Here is an 18,109-nt window from a genome sequence, read left to right on the forward strand (position 1 = left end):
AGTTGGCTCCAATGTACCCTGCCAATCACGTTGACCCTCTGTGGTGGTCTCGGTATCTAAGTCGCTGAGGCAGGTGGTTTCATGGTATCCCCAACACACCGCTGATAGTAAACCATCCAGTCTGGTTCGTCAGTAGGACTTGGAGAGGCAGGGATTTTTCCCACTCGGATTCCCGTTAGCCCTACAATTCAAAACCATACTGGGTCGGGTGGTTTGAGCTGCCAAACAATGTGGGGAACCTCTGGGGTCAGGGGGCTCGGACTCAATTCTGGACAAAGGGAAATTCCCAATGCATTTGTGGAACTTTGTCTGGTTTGGAGGCTGTTCAGCCTAGTGATGGTTTACAGTTAGATTGGGTTAGATTGGGTTAATTAGATTGGGTTAGTTACATTGGGTTAATTAGATTGGGTTAGTTACATTGGGTTAATTAGATTGGGTTAATTAGATTGGGTTGGGTTACATTGGGTTAATTGGGTTGGGTTACGTTGGGTTAATTGGGTTGGGTTACATTGGGTTAATTGGGTCACACTTTGCATTAGATTCGATTGGGTTAAACTGATGGTGTAAGGCAGACAGAGCGCCACCTGGCGGCTCCCAGCGGCCGGCGTGATGACGTCGCCTTGCGTGGGAGTCACGTCGGGTCGGCGCCCCGTGTCCTGCGCGCGTAAACATTGCGCGAGCGGCGCAACTTCCACTCTCTTCGCAAGTGGCCGCCCGCCGAGGGGTGGCGGCGCCGGGAGCTGGCGAGGCGGCGGCACCGGAGGGCACGGGCCTGCCTGGAGGCGGCGGCGCGGTGAGCGGCGGGGCCCGGGTGTGTTGGGTGGCGGCGGCGGCGGGTTTCAGGCGTTGGCGGCGGCTGACGGACAGCCTGAGCGCGCGCGCGCGGCCCGGCGGCCCTCCTCTCGCACTAACCTGCTAGCGGAGCTCCCGCCTCAGGCTGATTGGCTCCCTGCCTTGCGGGCGCGCCTCTGATTGGTGAGAGGCGCCGTCACTCAAGGCAAAGGGGGAAGGGGGCGGGCGGTTCCGTAAGCAAGTTAGGTTGCGCGGCACAGCCCGACTCGGGGCCCGAGGGTCAGTCAGTCAGTGAGTGAGTGACCCACCCCGTGTGGAGGGGAGTTCTGACCTCTGGGACAAGAGCTCTGGGGCGCTATCCTGCGTGAGGGACGCTATGTAAATGAAAGTTGTTGCTGAGGGATGGAGCGAGTGGCCGGGGGGTGGTCAGTGGGTCGGTCAGTCAGTGGTGGTGGTGGTGGTGGAGGGGGGTCATTGTCCGGGCTGCGGCCCCCCGGCCCCTGGCAGCGCTGCACTGGGTGTCTCCTCATCCCTTTAACCGCGACTTGTCCTGTGCATCACTTTTTAAATGGACGCTCGGGTGCAGTGCCCGAGTGCGTCGTCGCTGACGCCGTCCCCCTTTGCATGAGATGTTAAACCGAGGCCCCATCTGTGACTCTTCACGTGGATAGTAACGACCGATCCCGTGGCGTTATTCACCCAGGAGTGTGGGGGGGGTTCCCCGCTGTCCGCTGACACTCCTCCGGCTGATTGCTCCCTCTGTAACCGGAGGCTCTTAAAAACAAATAAGGCTAATTGTTGCCTCTTCCAATGCTGCCCCACACACTGAGATGTGCGAACTCAGCAACTACAAATAACCTGACTTTAAGGTATGGGTTCCTTTGTACGTTGACAGCTGAAGGTTCTCGTTGGTAAATGAACAACATTATTTGGAGTGTTTATGTTTCGGTGAACTCAGAGGTGTCACTGTGGTGAGTGTCCCAAGTGGTGTAGTCAATGTGATTAAAATTGAACTAATGCCAGTTTGATCTGAGGTGAAGTTCTGTATATGTGATCACTGAGTACATATAATAATAATCCTTGCATTTGATATGGTCTTTTACTATGTCAGTGAGATGTCTCATTGCTTCACAGGATATACTGTAAAGCGTAGTGACTGTGTATTTTGTGGGCGAAACCTGTGCAACCAGGTTGCACACAGCGGTGTCCCACAAACACCATGGAGTGAGTGAGTGTTTTATCGGGGTATTGTTTGCCAGGATGCCAGAAGAAACTCTCCTCTTTTTGAATAGTGCCATGAGATCTTTTAACATCCACCTGAACAGGTAGATGAGACCTTGGTTTAAAGTCTCATCCGAAGGACAGCAATTCCGACAATGCAACCCCCCTTCTTCCCCCCCACCCCAGATTGCATTGGAGCGTCACCTTAAACAATGTGCTTCCAAATCCTGATGTAGGGCTTGAACCCACAACCTTCTGACTCAGGTCTGACTTTTAGCTTCTGACTTTTTCTTACCCTAAATACCCCTTAAATATATCTCTATTCTATCCCCCACCCCTCTCCCCCGCTCGTATTCCCAGGCCAAGTAAATGGGCAGATGACCTTCTGCAAAGTATTTGCTAGTGTCACTCACTAACCTACTACTCAGCGTTGTATACCTGCATCGTGGTATAAATTGTTCTAATTCCTTCTCCTTTCACTTGGCACTGTTTATTCAATAAACTCACTACCTATGGAATCTAGGTATGAAGCCAGACTCGGTGGCACATTTCATTAAAAAACAACTCAAAAGATTCACATAAGCTTTTAATCTAAAACTTAGGTTCTGAATTTGAGGCCTATTTCCTCGAGTTAAATACTTGTTCTGATTTGTTTAAATTACTGTAGTTCTAGACTATCCCAAGTGGATGCTGACATTGATCTCTTGAATATTTCCTTTGCTGCTGTACCCTGGCTTATTATTTTACATAGATTATAGTAATGATGTTCTGTAAATTGGACTTGCTGCTTACTTTTGTTATTTGAATCTGAAGGAGAGGGATGGATAGAAAACATCTTGTGAAACTATAAACTCTTTCAAACCCAAGTTCATGTGATGATTAAGATACATGGCCATTTGACAATAAGATTGCAACAAGACTGCCTTCGAGTGAGTAATTGTCATGCATTTTGAAAGTGCAATACAGCAAGTTGCATATACTGCACATGCACTTTAGAGATTTAGGCAGTAAAAATTGGATAAGTATTTTCAATCTGTTTTGCAGTGCTTTAGGCATGTAATATGGGGAGAAGGAAATGGAATCGGGTATGAGATCTCTTACTTGGAGCAGAATTCTGTTGCTTTATGGATACTGTTGCTGTGACTAACAGAATGTGTAATTGCCTTGGCATTCTCTTAAAGGAATAATTTATTCTGCACCCTCAAATGAATATTGTTGTTCTGTTGAGTCAAGGCCATAGAATGACCAGACAGGAAATGATTTTATGTTGTAGTGAGAATGTGTGTACTTTTGTAAATGTGAGTACTTTTGTAAATGTTATTCATATGAAAGTAGTTTTTGTTGTGTGGCATTACTGCGACTCATAATGCACCAGAAGAAGTGAGTCATGGTTAAATGGGCATTGCTTAAAATTCAGTGGAAGACTAAAAACTGCCCCAAGGGGCCACGCTACAACACTGATTGAACGACCTGGACAGCAGAGTATGGGTCATCCACAAAGTTTGGACCAAATTAATATTTGCTGGAAACCAGCCAAATTATTTGTGTTTATTTGAAGTTCATTTGAATTGAAGAACGTCTCTGCCAGATAGCAGCCCACGCTGGAGGAGCATGTGTAGGGATGTTGTATGGGAACAGAATCTAGTTCAGCTGCATTCATTTTCCCCCGGTCCCTGTGGTATTCATTCACTGTCAAGGCTCAGACATGGATAATGGCACTTGGGTGAGGTATTGAAAGATATCTAGTGCCCAAAGAACAGTGCTGCGCTTCAAAGAACAAAGAAATAAGAATCCTTGGGGGAAGACAACAAGTGGGGACTATAGTCATGTGGTTGTTCAGTGACCTGAAAAACAGTGCCTGAAGGGTTCTGGGTTAAATGATATTCAGCATTTTGTTAGGAACATCCTGTGCTTGCTATTAACTTATTACATAATATATGGTAGTATTTATTCAATAAACATTTGTAATATTGATCCTGCTAAGTTAATATAATGTGATTTTTTTTTCATTTATTAATGGTACAGCCCAGTAAGTGGAAACATAAATCTCTGCCATTCAGTGTTTTGTCAGTCTTGTGAATTTCTCAGTGGATGTAATTGAGCCAGACTAGGTCAAATGTGAAACACTCTCCCAGTTCAATACAGTACAGTAAGTATATGGTTTCCTGAACTGGGTCCAGGCGTGGGAAGTCACATGACAATTCAGTCTGCTTCTTTCCCAGAGGTGTTTAATATGCTCGAGTATACAAGGGATCCTCAGTAACCCTCTGTGACTGAAATGTACCTGCCTCTGCAGTTCAGTTGTTGAAGAGCAATGCCTGTGGCTGCTTCAGGAACTGAATGACAACAATTACAAGAGCTGACACTGAACAAGTTCATCCTGCAGTTCAGAATTAGCAATGTGATCTATTACAGCGTACTTCATTAACTTTGTCTGGGGAGCAACGAGGACAGTGAGAATTTAATATACAGTAAGATGCCAGCACAGACTTGGTGAATTCAATAGGCTGTTTCTGTGCTGTAACATTCTATGATTCGATCGTACTCGATTGATTTAAATCACAAGATGGGTTTGATGAAGAGGACCATTGGCCCATCCGATCTTATCGCACCAAAAATCCACTCACTCAGTCCACGACTGTTTGTGGGACACTACTGTGTGCAATTGGCTGCTGTGTTTTGCCCACAAAATACAGTCAATTCACTTTAAGGTATATTCTGTGAAGAGCTTTGAGACGTCTCGATGACATAAGACAAGGATTATTATTATTCTTCGGACATGTTTATCCGTTTGAAACGATACTAAATTCTGAAATGATCTCGTTGATTCCTTAAATTAGAGCGACACATTGATATCTGAAATATTATCTTTGTCTCCTTTTCTGAGGTGGGGATACTAGTCATGAAATTCCTGGCTCAGTTGGTTTGACTCTTGCCTCTGATTCAGAAGGTTGGGGGTTCAAACCCCACATTAGGACTTTGAGCTCACAGTCCAATGCCTTGCTGGGAAGAGCGCTGCATTGCTGGAGGTGCTGTTCTTCAAATTTATTGTTAAACCAGGGTCCTGCAATAATCTTTGCATTTGATATAGCGCTTTATCAAGTTATTGAGACATGTCAATGCACTTCATAGAATATACAGTAAAGTGAATTGACTGTATATTTTGTGGGCGAACCGCGGCAGCCAATTGCACAGAGCAGTGTCCCACAAACAGTCGTTGATTGAGTGACCAATTTTTTTTTAACGGATTATTACCCCCAGAAAGCGAATTGCCAGTCAACTAACAACCAGGTTCCTACTTGCTGCCGGGTAAACTGGCCGGTTTCAAGACCTTTCTCTTCGATCGTGCCTTTGGACGTCCTCCCATCTCTCTGCCTTCCCTCAGCCCTACATCACCCCTCCCCCATGCTCGGGCCCCGACACCTGACTGTTCAGCGCTTTGGGACATCCTCCTGACTCTATAAATGTAATTTTGTTGTTGTTGAGTTAGGAAATTTGCCTAAAGCGTCATTCTACCCGGGAATCGAACTAGGTCCTCTTGCTTGCGTGTCGAGTGCGCTAACCACTAAGTTACAGGACTCCACAATGTGGATTACGTGGACTTTAAAGATCCTATGGCATGATTTCAAAGGAGAAGAGAGTTTCTCCCAGTATCATAGCCAGAAATCCCTCAGATAAATGGTTGTTTACTTCATAGCTGTTTGTCGGACATTGCTCAGCATGTTCTTTTTCAAATTTACAGTCACTACACCTATTAATGAAATTCTGTGAAGCGCTTCGAGATGTTTTAATGATGTGGGATCAAATGCAGGAATCATTATGAATGAGACAGAATGATCATTCAAAAGTCAAATTAATTTATTCTGAATGATGAGTACATTTATGTAAGAAGTATTGTGGTCCATAAGGTCAGTGAGCTAATTCTAACACTTGATCCATCCTGGGTTATGCTTGGAATTCTTCAGTAAAGGTGGTCCATTCATTAGTCCTGAGAACTCATTCCATTTCCTGGAATTGTCATAAGCATTAAAATAAAGCGCATGGTGTCTTACTCATTTGAGTTACCACATTGCCACTGCAGGAAGTGAAACTTCTACTATCTCAGACAGTGGGTATGTGTGAGATTCTATCCTTCAGCATTGTCTAGACTCCTCTGCAGTTTTAGGTTATTACCACTACACTTGTTCATTATTTCAGGATCATTATTCCTTTTTGATTGAGTCATTAGGGCTGCCAGCACTTACTGTACTGGCAAATATTTGACAAATCCCACCTTAAACAAGTCAAACCACACTCAGCATCAGTCACTGCCAGCAGGAGAGGAGGCGGAAATCAAATTAAATTGTAATTTAAAGTGCTTAAATATTAATGTAGGACTGCACATGCACTCTGTAGGGCTCGAGCCACTGGACTTCTGGCATGTGGAACATAAATGCAGTCTAGTTCATTGTTTGGATTGACATACAACTCGGCTCCTTTATACCTCAATGAAAGCGAGAGGACCTGGGTTTGATTCCTGGGTAGGGCGAAACATTAGGCAAGTTTTCTTACTCCACACGCCTCTGTTTACCTAGCAATAAGTAGGAACTCAGTTGTTAGTCGATTGTTGGATAGCTTTTCTGTGGTTAATAATCCCTTCAAAAAAAATAAATAATTTGGTCACTCAATCCACGACTGTTGGTGGGACACTGCTGTGCACAATTGGCTGCCGTATTTTGCCCACAAAATATACAGTCAGTTCACTATAGTATATTCTGTGAAGCACTTTCCGGTGTCTCAACGACATGATAAGGCGCTATATCAAATGCGAGGATCATCATTATTATATTACCTTGTTTGATTGGTGCCTGGAAGTCTTTTAATAGCTCTGTATAAGGGGTGTTTCATATGACTACTATGCATACATTATATAACAGATACATATATAGTACTTTCAACACTTTTGCCAGATCTCACACCTGCTTTAATAAATTTGAATACATTTGTAAAATCTGTCTATTCTTGAGTTATTTTGTTTTCTCTCATGACATTTTTCACGCCTGGTGGCACTGTGGGATTTCACTCGGATTTCTCAGAAGTAAAATTAATTGTAAGCATCTAATTTGGAATCTTATCCTTCCAGGTGGAAAAAGAACCTATTCTGGTTAAAGGTCTTTGAAAAGGGACAAAATGGGACGTCCTCCCGACGTGAAAAGCGCTATATCAAATGCAAGGATTATTATTATTATAAAATGGAAAGCTTTAAAATTGCACACAATTCTGTGCTTCAAAACTGTTAACAACAACAGATTACATTTACACACCGCCTTTCACATCGGAAGGACATCCTGAGGTGCTGGACATTCAAAGGTTTGCGCCCGAGCTGGGGGTTGGAATAAAGAGGGGTGGAGGTTATGAATGGCTGGGTGGGAGCGTGGCCGAAGGGAAAGTTAGAGAGGAACCGGCCTTGAAGGAGGCAAGGACGGGGGTGAAGTGGAGAGATTCCAGGATGGAATTCCAGATGCCAGGGGCAGAAAAGCTGAAGGTCCAACTACCAAAGGTGGGGCGGGCAGGGCAGGGGACATGGAACAGGCCGAGCAGAGGGAGCAGACAGGTTGGTAAGGTGTTAGTATGTCGCAGAGGTTGGCAGGAGCGCAATCCTGAAGGGCTTTCAAAGTGAGTATAAGGATTTTAAACTCAGTCCTCTGGGGGCTGATCACAGATATTTGTTGCACCCCGAGAACTGCAGTTTAATCAAATGTAATTTCTTAATGTAGGAAATATCTGCTCTTTCAGGACCCAATACAACACCATAAACTACTAACTCGACCCTGGCTTAATTTGTCACTACCATATAAGCCATCTCGCTGTCAACTTCCCGGCTGCATTTATACGTATGCCTAACTCGCCACTACGGATAACTCGTCAATGAGCTAGGGCTTCTTGGAATGACAATTAATCGGGAGCTTACTGTAAATATACACCATATAGCATGTATTTGGTTCCTATACACAGGCAGGTACTTTTGTGCCACTGACAAATTCATCTCTTAAAAGTAGATTTGTTTGAAAATCTTGCTTTAGTGGATTATCCTCCAGCTATTTTTGTTGTCAAATTACACAAATTAGTTGAGCACCACAATGTCTCTTGTTAAATGCCTGCCTCCAAACCAGTCCGCTATTGAACTGCAAATCATTAGTCAGCAGTCAGTAGCTGTGTAACATGTAAAACAAATGCCAAGTTCGGACTCATATCATGGCTTATGAGCCTGCTGAGTGATGAGAGTACATTCTGTTCACTGCACAGTATGTTAACAATGATAGAAACCACAAGTTAAGGAGGAGTAGCTTGTACATTCTTGATTTAAAAAAAAATGCTTTTTCCTTGTATCTCCAGAAACTTGTTTTTTTCAAGCATGTGACACTGTCCACATAATAATAATCCTTGCAGTTGATATAGCGCCTTATCACATCTTCGAGACATCTCAAAGTGCTTCACAGAATGTACTGTAAAGTGAATTGACTGTATGTTTTGTGGGCGAAACACAGAATCCAATTGTCCACACCAGTGTCTTACAAAGAATCGTGGATTGAGTGATCAAAGTATTTTTTTCATGTAGTGCTTTATTGGTGAAGGTATTATTGTTAGTGAAGGCAGCCATACATACAACTGGCAGGTGTCTGCTGCAATTCCTGCTGTGTGCTGAGCTCGCTGCTCAAAGTCAGGGTAGCTGGAAGCGTGCTCATGTTGGCCTCTATGCTCCTCAGTATGGGTGGGGAAAAATCACCCAAGGTTCTTGCTCTTTATGCTGGAAAGCTTGTGCTGGGTGAAGACAGGATCAAGCTTGGCCGTGTTGTCTCATTCTTCCCTTTTAATGGTTGTATAACACAACTGATGCTCACTGTGTGAAGAATGGCCACTTGAGGTCTGTTGCCTGTGGAATTGTGGGGCAGACAAGAAGCCAACAGCATGCAGTGTCGGGTGCCACTATTGCATTTGTTCCCACGTGACTCACTCTTTACAAACTGCAGCGATCTGCAGATCTGTAAGAAAATACGGCTGCATTCTGCAAATGGTGCAGTGTTCGAAATAGGTCTCCATTTTTCATTCTTAAAATAAATGATCCAAACGTTAAATGCAGGTTTACTTGATGCTGTTCCTCGTAGATTGGGCAGCATTCGCTATTCTACCAATAAACAAATCCAGCCACCTCACTCCTTCAGAGGACCAGTTTACTACCCAAACCCAAGGTCACTACTACTCAATAGGAATGGATGGACATGTCTAAATAACATGTTTTTAACCTCAACAGGTGCCTGGATGTTTTGTGTCAAGACTTTGACCAATTTGAGTTTGTGCCAACAATGGACACATCAAGGATATGACTGGAGGCTTGCACTGCTGAGGAAGTGGGTAGGAGGTCATGGAAAAGCTACAGGATGTATCATCAGACTCTAAGGAAGAGGGGGATGATGGAATGGACCCAAAGTCCACAGAATATGAAACTCTGGGACCAGATACTGAAATAGCCTCCAGTAGTCAAGCAGGTAATGAAACATTTTACAACTTTGATTAGATATGATAAAAGTATTCTTGTTTATTTGTGATATTTTAAACACTATTAGTTAATGCAAGTTGAGTAGTATTTATTTGCTGGTCAGTCATTCTCAATATGTGTGTGAGGCTTAAGCAAAGAAATTGTACGAAAGAGAGTACAGAGTGTTTTCTCTGTTGGTTGTTCTCACAGCCAGTGTAGAGTGCAGTAGTGTGAGTTTATAAGCTTGGATCTGTTTACTTAGTTGTGTCCTGTCTGTCTGCCTTCACCTAGACCGATGTAACAGAACACAATAAGTTGAGCGTGTTTTTGTTAATCTTCAAATATTTTTAAACTTTTCAGAGTTGGAATTGTACTCATAGGAAATTAGAGTTGTGGTTGAGTCTTTTTTTTAAAAAAAAGGTAAAATGATAACTTAATGAGAACTAAATGGCTAATGTCAGGTCTGAGACAAGTTTGACAAATTCAGTCCACATAAATGGGATGAAACTGTCCTCTTTATCAGCTGAAAGGCTTTCATTTACGCAGGTATGAGCACCTGAACTATTGGGGTTCCTAATCAGGTGTGTCTTCAGTGGAAAGTTGTATAAAAATACCCTCACTCAGGGGTAGCTGAAGTCTCACAGCAGGATATGCTCTTTGAGTGGAAGTTGCTGGGAACACTCGGCAAGTCAGGCAGCATTTGTGGAGAGAGGAAAGTGAGTAAACATTTCAAGTCGATGGCTTTTCTTCAGACCTGAAACGTTAACTCACTTTCCATAGATGCTGCTTGACCTGCTGAGTGTTCCCAGCGACTTCTGTTTTTATTCTAGATTTCCAGCATCTACAGTAAATTTTTGCCTTTTGTGCTCTTTGAGTGTTTGGGTTGAAACATTTTGTTGGAGAATGGATGGAGCTTTACCTTGCACCTGGATGTGCTTTCACTTGCTGCAGAGTGTGACTCGTGAAGAAGATTTTATTTCCTCAGTAGTGACGCCTCCATCTCCATTCAGCACAAAAGTTCACCAATAAATTATAAAACAAAGGCGTGGAGATGTGTAAATTCAGATTCCTTATTGCCCAGTTCTGTAACTACACTCTTATGTTCCTAATCAACTCTACCTTTTAAAATTGGGTTTGGTCCCAGAAATTAAAATAACAGCAGAACAAGTGACACAACCAATGTTATTACAGGCTCACATGTTTTACAGGTAAAGATGGTTGGATTTGCCCAAGATTTGAGAACCATTAAAGTCAGGTTTTATTCACAAAATAAAAGCCAAGGCACATAANTTTTTTTCGAAGGGTTTTTTACTCCCGAAACAGCGAACCGCTAATCGACTAACAATGGGGTTCTTAAATACTGCTGGTTAAACAGAGTTGTGTGAAATAAGGAAACCTACCTAATGTTTCGCCTTGCGCAGGAATCGAGCCCAGGTCCTCTCGCTCGCCGGTCGAGTGCTCTAACCAATATGCTAACCTGTAGCGCATTGGTTAGAGCACTCTTATCTATTTTGAGGCATGAATCCTTTTATTTTTCAACAAACTCTTCTTGGTCAGTGCAGGGTTTCTCAAATCCCCCCTCTCACACGTCTACAAAGTGGTAACATTAAAGCCATGAACCAAGTCAGTATCACACCTCTCTGGTCTATGATGATATTTGATGGAAAGAGAATGTAAAGCAAACCAGGCTAGGATTAAATGAGGTTTGTGGAAGCTGAAATGATTTGTTTTCCTGGCGGTACTGCAAAATGACATTTCATTAAGAATGTCACCTGACTATCTCATCCATGTCTTCCCTTCCTCAGATGTAATGGAAACCACCGCTCAATCTGTTATTGTCCAGACCAAAGTCATCAGTGAGGAGGCCACCACCTCGGGAGTGAATGTTGAATGCCGAATATGTGGTGATAAAGCTTCGGGTTTCCATTACGGTGTCCATGCGTGCGAGGGGTGTAAGGTACAGTACATTAAAACATCCGTAACTTGTTGCTGTAGAAAGGCTTCTTGGTTCTTTAGATCTGACACAGGTCTCCTCGTTTTTTTTGGTCGGCCAAGTGTCTCAAACCTGAGGAAACCCGTCACCATGTTTAAGAGTATCCAAATCAGACTGAGAATTCCATGTTTGAGTGAAGGCTCAGGAACCCCACAGTGTGTGTTTGGACACTGCTGGAGCTTAATCAGCTAAAAGCACATAGTTTGTAATTGAGTGTACTGCACAATTGCCAGACTCAGCAATAGAACTACCGAGACTGCCACAGAGGATTGACTCATTTCTGACATTCAGATGCCAACCATATCACCTTGGAGCCAACTCAACCCCAAGGAGTTACTTACTCCTCCCCCTCGAGAGGATAGTTACTAGTTGGTCATTTCACAATAGACTGATGAGAGTTAGAGACCAAACTAGGTGGATGGCAGGTCCCGGGAGCTCTCATTGAGCTTCTTGATTAGTAGCATAGGGCAACACGAAATGCATAAGAGCACTACCACCTCCTTCTGCCCACAGCTTGACCACATCTCTAGCCATTGAGGGATGGTTCCACCAGTTGGAAAGTGCAGAGTTTGAGCAGCATAACAATCAAGGTGGATACCAAGTGAAGGATATATGAGCTTGTGTGTTCATTAATCTGGACTCCAGGTAATACTTCCTCATGAAAGTTGGGAGTGATAAAATGCAACTGATGCAAATGCAAAACAGTTTATTTTAGTAATGACATAAAATTTTCCTACATTAAATATATATATATATATATATGCGCAAGTCAGCAAGAATATACATTTCCTATATGTTAGATAACCTAAGCGTAATTAGTAAGCAGTGTTTAAACAAAATTTATGCTGGGCAAAAGTAATATTTGTTTCTCGTGTTTTTGTTTCTGTATTTTCAGCCACTTTGACCCACTCTCTAGAACTCTCCCCAAATCCCTCCATCTCACACCTAACTTCTGCTTTCCAAAATCCATTCAAAAGCTTACTTCTTCATGCACCTTCCACCCTCCACTCTCCTACCCTCTGTCTCCCACCATGCTCCAGATCCCATTCCATTTCTGTGAAGAGCTTTGAGACTTTTTCCTACGTGAAAGGCACTGTATCCGAGTGCAAGTTGTTGTTGTACTGACAATAGGACACAGAAGGTGTAACCATCCTGGTCAAACATCCGTTGGGAGGAGAAATCGCTCCAGCTTACTTTCACTTGTAGAAAATACCAGATATTTAGAGCAAGTCAGTTAACCAGCTCCTGACATAGTAAAATTGCTTCACTGCATCACGACATAGGCTGGCAGCTCCAGTTGTTAACAGTTTTGATTATGTGACAAGTTAGAAAAATAACATTGTAAAATTGGAGTCCATTTCAGGTGGTAAGAGCTTGTGGATAGATTCCCAACCAAAGGATAATTTAATTACATCAATTATGTCATTTTTCTTACTGGATCTGGATTGCTTTTCACCCCCACTCAAAGGTAATATGCTGGTTTGTGAAATCACAGATATGTATTTTTTTCCCCCAAAAAAACTAGGTCAGGTCAGGCAACAAAGACTTCTAAGCAGTTAATCTTATTTATACGTTAGATTATTATGCAAACACAAAACCATTTCCTTGTAGAAATCCAGTTACAAGGTGTACTTTGTTTCAGAAAGTGTCAATAAAGTAGACTGAATCCTATTGACAGGCAAACCTTCTCCTATTGTTTCCTCCCATCCGCCCATTTGTCAGGTTTGTTAAAGATCCCACAGCACTATTTGAAAAGAGCACAGAGTTTCTCCTGGAGTCCTGACCATCAATGCCACACATAAAATTGATCATTCACCACATGTTGGTTAGTGGGATCTTGCAATATGCAAAATGGCTGCTGGGTTTGCATACAGAACCAATCACCGTACTTTGGCAGTAATTACTGTGAAGCACTTCTGAGATGCTTTGATGCAATGAGTTGGCATAAGAATACAAGTTATTCAAAGAAAATGTTGATGTTTTCTGAACGAGTGTAGACAGTCTTTATTTGACCAGATGTTATTAATCAGTTCATTGGTTCATAGCACATCTGGTGTCGTAGCATTTTACATTTTTTTAAAAAAGTGGTCATTTTGCCCATTAGGCCAGCTCTCTGAAAGAGCTCTCTCTTTAATGCTTCAGGTCCCCCGCACTTCCACCCTCAACACTAGTGGTTGTGCATTCAGCATCTCTGCCTCCACACTCTGGAACTCTATCCCGGAATCCATCCACCTCATCCCCTCCGCCTCAACCCATCTATTGCCTCCTTCAAGTCCCATCTAAAGACCTTCCTCTTCGACTGTGCCTTCGGCCAGCAACCCCCCCACCCTCCACCCCTTCTGACCCCATTTCCCAGCTCGGGTCCAAAAATTCCTGATTGTCCAGTGGGACGTCTTTGTGAAAGGTGTAATTTGTTAATTACAAGTGTAATTTGTTGTTGTTAATCTCATCCCCTGCATTTTTCCCAATATCCTTTATACACTCTGTAAAAACAATCGCCTCCTGACTTCTGAACCCGATTGCTCTCGAGAGAGGCAGCGTTCTTCTGAACTGTAAATTTCTATCCTAAACTGTTGTGAGTTTTTTTGGCAATGATCTTCACAACGGAAATGGATGCCCCAAATTCTGCAGTATTGGATGAGAGGGTAGAGGAAAAGGATCAGATTACTATAGAAAGAGAGTAAGTTCTGAGAAGATTGGCTGGGCTCAAAATTGATAAGTCACCAGGACAAGATTGGGTTTCACCCAAGGTTGCTGTGGGAGATACGGGTTCAAATAGCGGAGGCTTTGGCCATTATATTGCAATCTTCATTGGACACAGGAGTGCTGCCAAGAGACTGGAGAGTGGCTAATGTTACCCCTCTCTACAAAAAGGGGCAGAAAGACAAGCCCGGAAATTACAGGCCGGTCAGCCTCACTTCGGTAGTAGGAAAGCTACTGGAGACCAAAATCCGGGACAGAATAAATCTCTACTTAGAGGAACACGAGGTAATTAGAGACCCCCAACATGGATTTGTTAAAGGCAAATCTTGCCAAACAAATCTAATAGAATTTTTTGAAGAGGTGACTGCGAGGGTTGATGAGGGAAATGCCGTGGACGTTATTTACATGGATTTCAAAAAGGCTTTTGACACAGTACCGCATAAGAGATTAATAAAAAAATTGAGGCCCACGGTATTAAGGGGACAGTGGCAGTTTGGATTAGGAACTGGCTGAGTGACAGAAAGCAGAGGGTGGTGGTTAATGGGTGTTTCTCAAAATGGAAGGAGGTGTGCAGCGGTGTCCCCCAGGGATCGGTGGTTCTCAGTCAATGGTTCTCAGTCATTCAGTTGATCAACATCAGGTTTCTCACTGGCTTTCAAATCATTTTGGTGCTTTTTTTTTTCTTTCCATCCACTTCTTCCCCCCCACCAAGTAACCTGTGCAATCTCTTCCAGCCCTATTTTTCTGCTCTTAGCCGCTGTGATATGGTATTTGTCTTCTGCTCCCACGCACGGATTCTTTCCCCAAATCCTTTTGCTGTGCACTCTGTCGTCCTCTGTCTAACCCTCCAAACATGTATCTCTTTGCCCTTTGGTCAACATTTTCAACTCCCCATCCCTCCCTCTTACTCATCTGCACTGACTCTGTAAAGCAGTTTGAAAAATTGATCTTGTGCAAGTTGTTTTTTGGCAGACAATTAAGAAAAACGTTTGGTTCAATTAAAGTGGCAAATTTTCTTCAAGTTATGGTTAAGGGAAAAAGTACAGTGCATCTCTGCAGAAAGAAGGAGCAGCAGCAAAGTAAAAACAGGACTGGGGGAGGAGGTGGTGAATAATAACCTAATGGCTGAATGAAAATATTTTGAAAGATCCAGGAAACAAATGACTGGTTTCCAGCACTGAAACTGTATGATTATGCGTGCGTGCAGATGACTGTTATCTGGTGTTAGTGTTGCAAATGAGGAGTATAACCGGCTTTTCATCAATATTTTAAATGATCCTGGCGTGTTCTTGGCCAGTCTGCTGAGGGACCACTGAAGACATGTTGCAGGACCATTTCTGAGTGGAGACGGAATCAGTTCCGCTGCCAAAAGTCACTGTTCTCAAGACGGTCTCAGCAGGTGGGCTCCAGCACCATTCGCCTCTCAGATTCACACCACCAAACATTTTATAGTGTTTTTTGTTGGTAATTTTGCACAATTTTCACGGTTCACCAAAACACCTAAGTGAAACCCAATTGTCCCCAGTCCTGCTTTTGCTCGGCTGATGTTCCCCCTTCCCACACAGATGTCAATGTACTGTTTTGCCCATTTCCCATTTAAAATAGAGAGTATTAAGAGTCACAAAGTAACCAGTTTGAAGATACGTGAGAGGAGAGGTAAGAGGATGGCAGTGATTTGAACACGACCGGCTTCCCAGCTGAGTCTGATCCTGTCTGTCTTCATCCAAAGACAACAACAACAAATTAAATTTACACAGCGTCTTTCATATCGGGAGGACATTCTAAGGTGCTAGACAGTCAGGGATATGGACCTGAGATGGGGGTTGGAATCACATACAAATAAAATAAAAGTCAACACAAATACATGTTTCAACTGGGGTTACTCGGTATTCATTACAGCAGATTTACAAGGAGTTTGGCAGATTTTCCTTTCCCTAGTCGAGAGGAGTTGAGACCAATTTGTGTGCTTCTTACAGCACCTTAGCCATCATCAGCAAAGTCAGTCTAGAACAGGAATCAAATCTCAGTTGCTTAGCTTAGTTTCATTGCACAGCAAATTGGAGCGCTCTTAACTACAGTAATATGCTTTAAGAATTTGGCATAGATGCAGCCATCTGGGACACCACGTTTCCTGATCGCAAAAAAACCGTCTGTCCTCTTAACTTGTCTCATTTGGTAGGAACTCACTGCAGTTGCAGACTGCTGAACTGTGCTCAGTGTGTTTCAGTAAAACTCGGCTGACCCCAGAGATACGAGTGCAGGACATTGCTAGCTCAAGTCAGCTGCCTTTTGCCTCAATAACCTTCACTATGTTTCCAATTAATCCAAGTCTGAAAAGAGTTTCATGATGTTTTTAACATGAAAGGTTTTATGCACATGTAAGTTGCTGAGGGAGGATTATAACCAGGGCTCATCACTTGCAGCTGCTGTAAGTACAGTACCACAGCAAAGCACACTGTAGCATTCCAAGCATACTCAAAGCTCAAACCCAACTGGATTCAAATTCCTTCCTCGGATTTTAGGCAAATCCAGGAAGTCCTTGGGTTGATCTCCAAAGAGATTTAATTGCAACAGTGAAAAAAGCCTTCACAAATAATATCAGGTCGTTCAGTTTGTGCTGTACACACCCATGTATACCAGCAGGTCTGGTTCTTGCTGCACAATGTGGGGAGTGGGAGAGGAGGGAGCCTCAGGGGAGAGGGAGGAGAAAAGATTTGATGGCAGAATTTCAAAGTACAGTATATGAAGGTAAAGGAACAGGGTTTGGGCAGCTTTTGGTTCAGCTGCGTAAGAGTTGAATAAAATTTGAAACATTTTAAATCGAAGTTTTTCTGATCAGACTGACGCTGTTCGTTGTTTGTGCACATTGTTGATGTTCGTGTAAAGTTGTTGTTGCTTTCCCAGCGAAATCAAAGAAACATGAATTTCTTTTACATGTTATTCTGTCTGTGAAAAAATGCTTTATTATGCTACGAACTTCAGTTATTTTTGTACTTCCTTGCTGGTGTCTCAGGAATTTATGAATTATTTCTTCAGTGAGAGTTGGTAGCATTTTGCCTCCTGTTTAGAGATTGTGGGTTCAAGCCCCACATTGGGACTGTAGCTCTTAGTCTCGGCTGTCACTTCAGTGCAGTGCAGGGGGATCGGCATATTAGAGGGTGCAGGTGAGATGTTAAACTGCTTGTTCATGTGGATGTTGAAGATCCTGTGATGCTATTAATCCAGCTGTCCACCTCATTAATTGGTCATTTATCTGATGCCACAAATGATGTCCTCTCTATCTGTGACCAGGGCTCCCTCTAGTCTCCTTGACCTCCTGGACCCCTCCGCTGTGTTCGACACAGTCGATCATGCCATCCTCCTCAACCGCCTCTCCATCATCCACCTCGGTGGGACCGCACTCACTTGGTTCGAGTCCTACCTTACAAACCGTGGTTAACTTCCACATGTATGGGATGACACTCAACTCTACTTCTCCTCCTCCACCTGCGACCCCCAGTCAGCTTGTCTATTGGACATCAAGCCTGGTTGAGCGCAAATTTCTTGCAGTTAAACATCAACAAGACGGAAGCCATACTCTTTGGCACCTATCAACATCTTCTGTGATCTGTCCTTAAAACTCTCTGAACCCGTGCACAACTTAGGGTTAGGTTCAATCCCCAGTTATCATTCCTCCCTCACATCCGGTCCCTGATCAGCACCGCTTTCCTCCACCTCTGCCACATTGCCCATCTCCGACAATACCTCACTCCACCAGCTCCCAAAACGCTTGTCCACGCCTTTGTCACCCTCAGCTGGACTACTCAAAACGTCCTCCTCGCCGGTCTCCCCTCCTCCACTCTTCACAAAATTCAACTCATCCAAGCCTCTGCCACCTGCATTCT

At 43.5% G+C, this 18,109-nt stretch overlaps 1 protein-coding gene across 1 annotated transcript in view; it reads left to right on the forward strand.

Moving 5' to 3' along the window:
* Positions 1-738: 738 nt before the first annotated feature.
* The window catches only part of LOC103179054 (peroxisome proliferator-activated receptor delta), a 28,299-nt gene continuing 10,928 nt past the window's right edge, over positions 739-18,109 (forward strand). Inside the window, exons 1-3 of the mRNA XM_007894121.2 lie at positions 739-793; positions 9,305-9,539; positions 11,335-11,486. Coding sequence (XP_007892312.2) covers positions 9,416-9,539; positions 11,335-11,486 — 276 coding nt within the window. The 5' untranslated portion in view covers positions 739-793; positions 9,305-9,415. The remainder of the gene's footprint in view (positions 794-9,304; positions 9,540-11,334; positions 11,487-18,109) is intronic.

This window comes from Callorhinchus milii, unplaced genomic scaffold (genome assembly GCF_018977255.1).
Source record: "Callorhinchus milii isolate IMCB2004 unplaced genomic scaffold, IMCB_Cmil_1.0 Scaffold19, whole genome shotgun sequence".
Lineage (NCBI taxonomy): Eukaryota > Metazoa > Chordata > Chondrichthyes > Chimaeriformes > Callorhinchidae > Callorhinchus > Callorhinchus milii.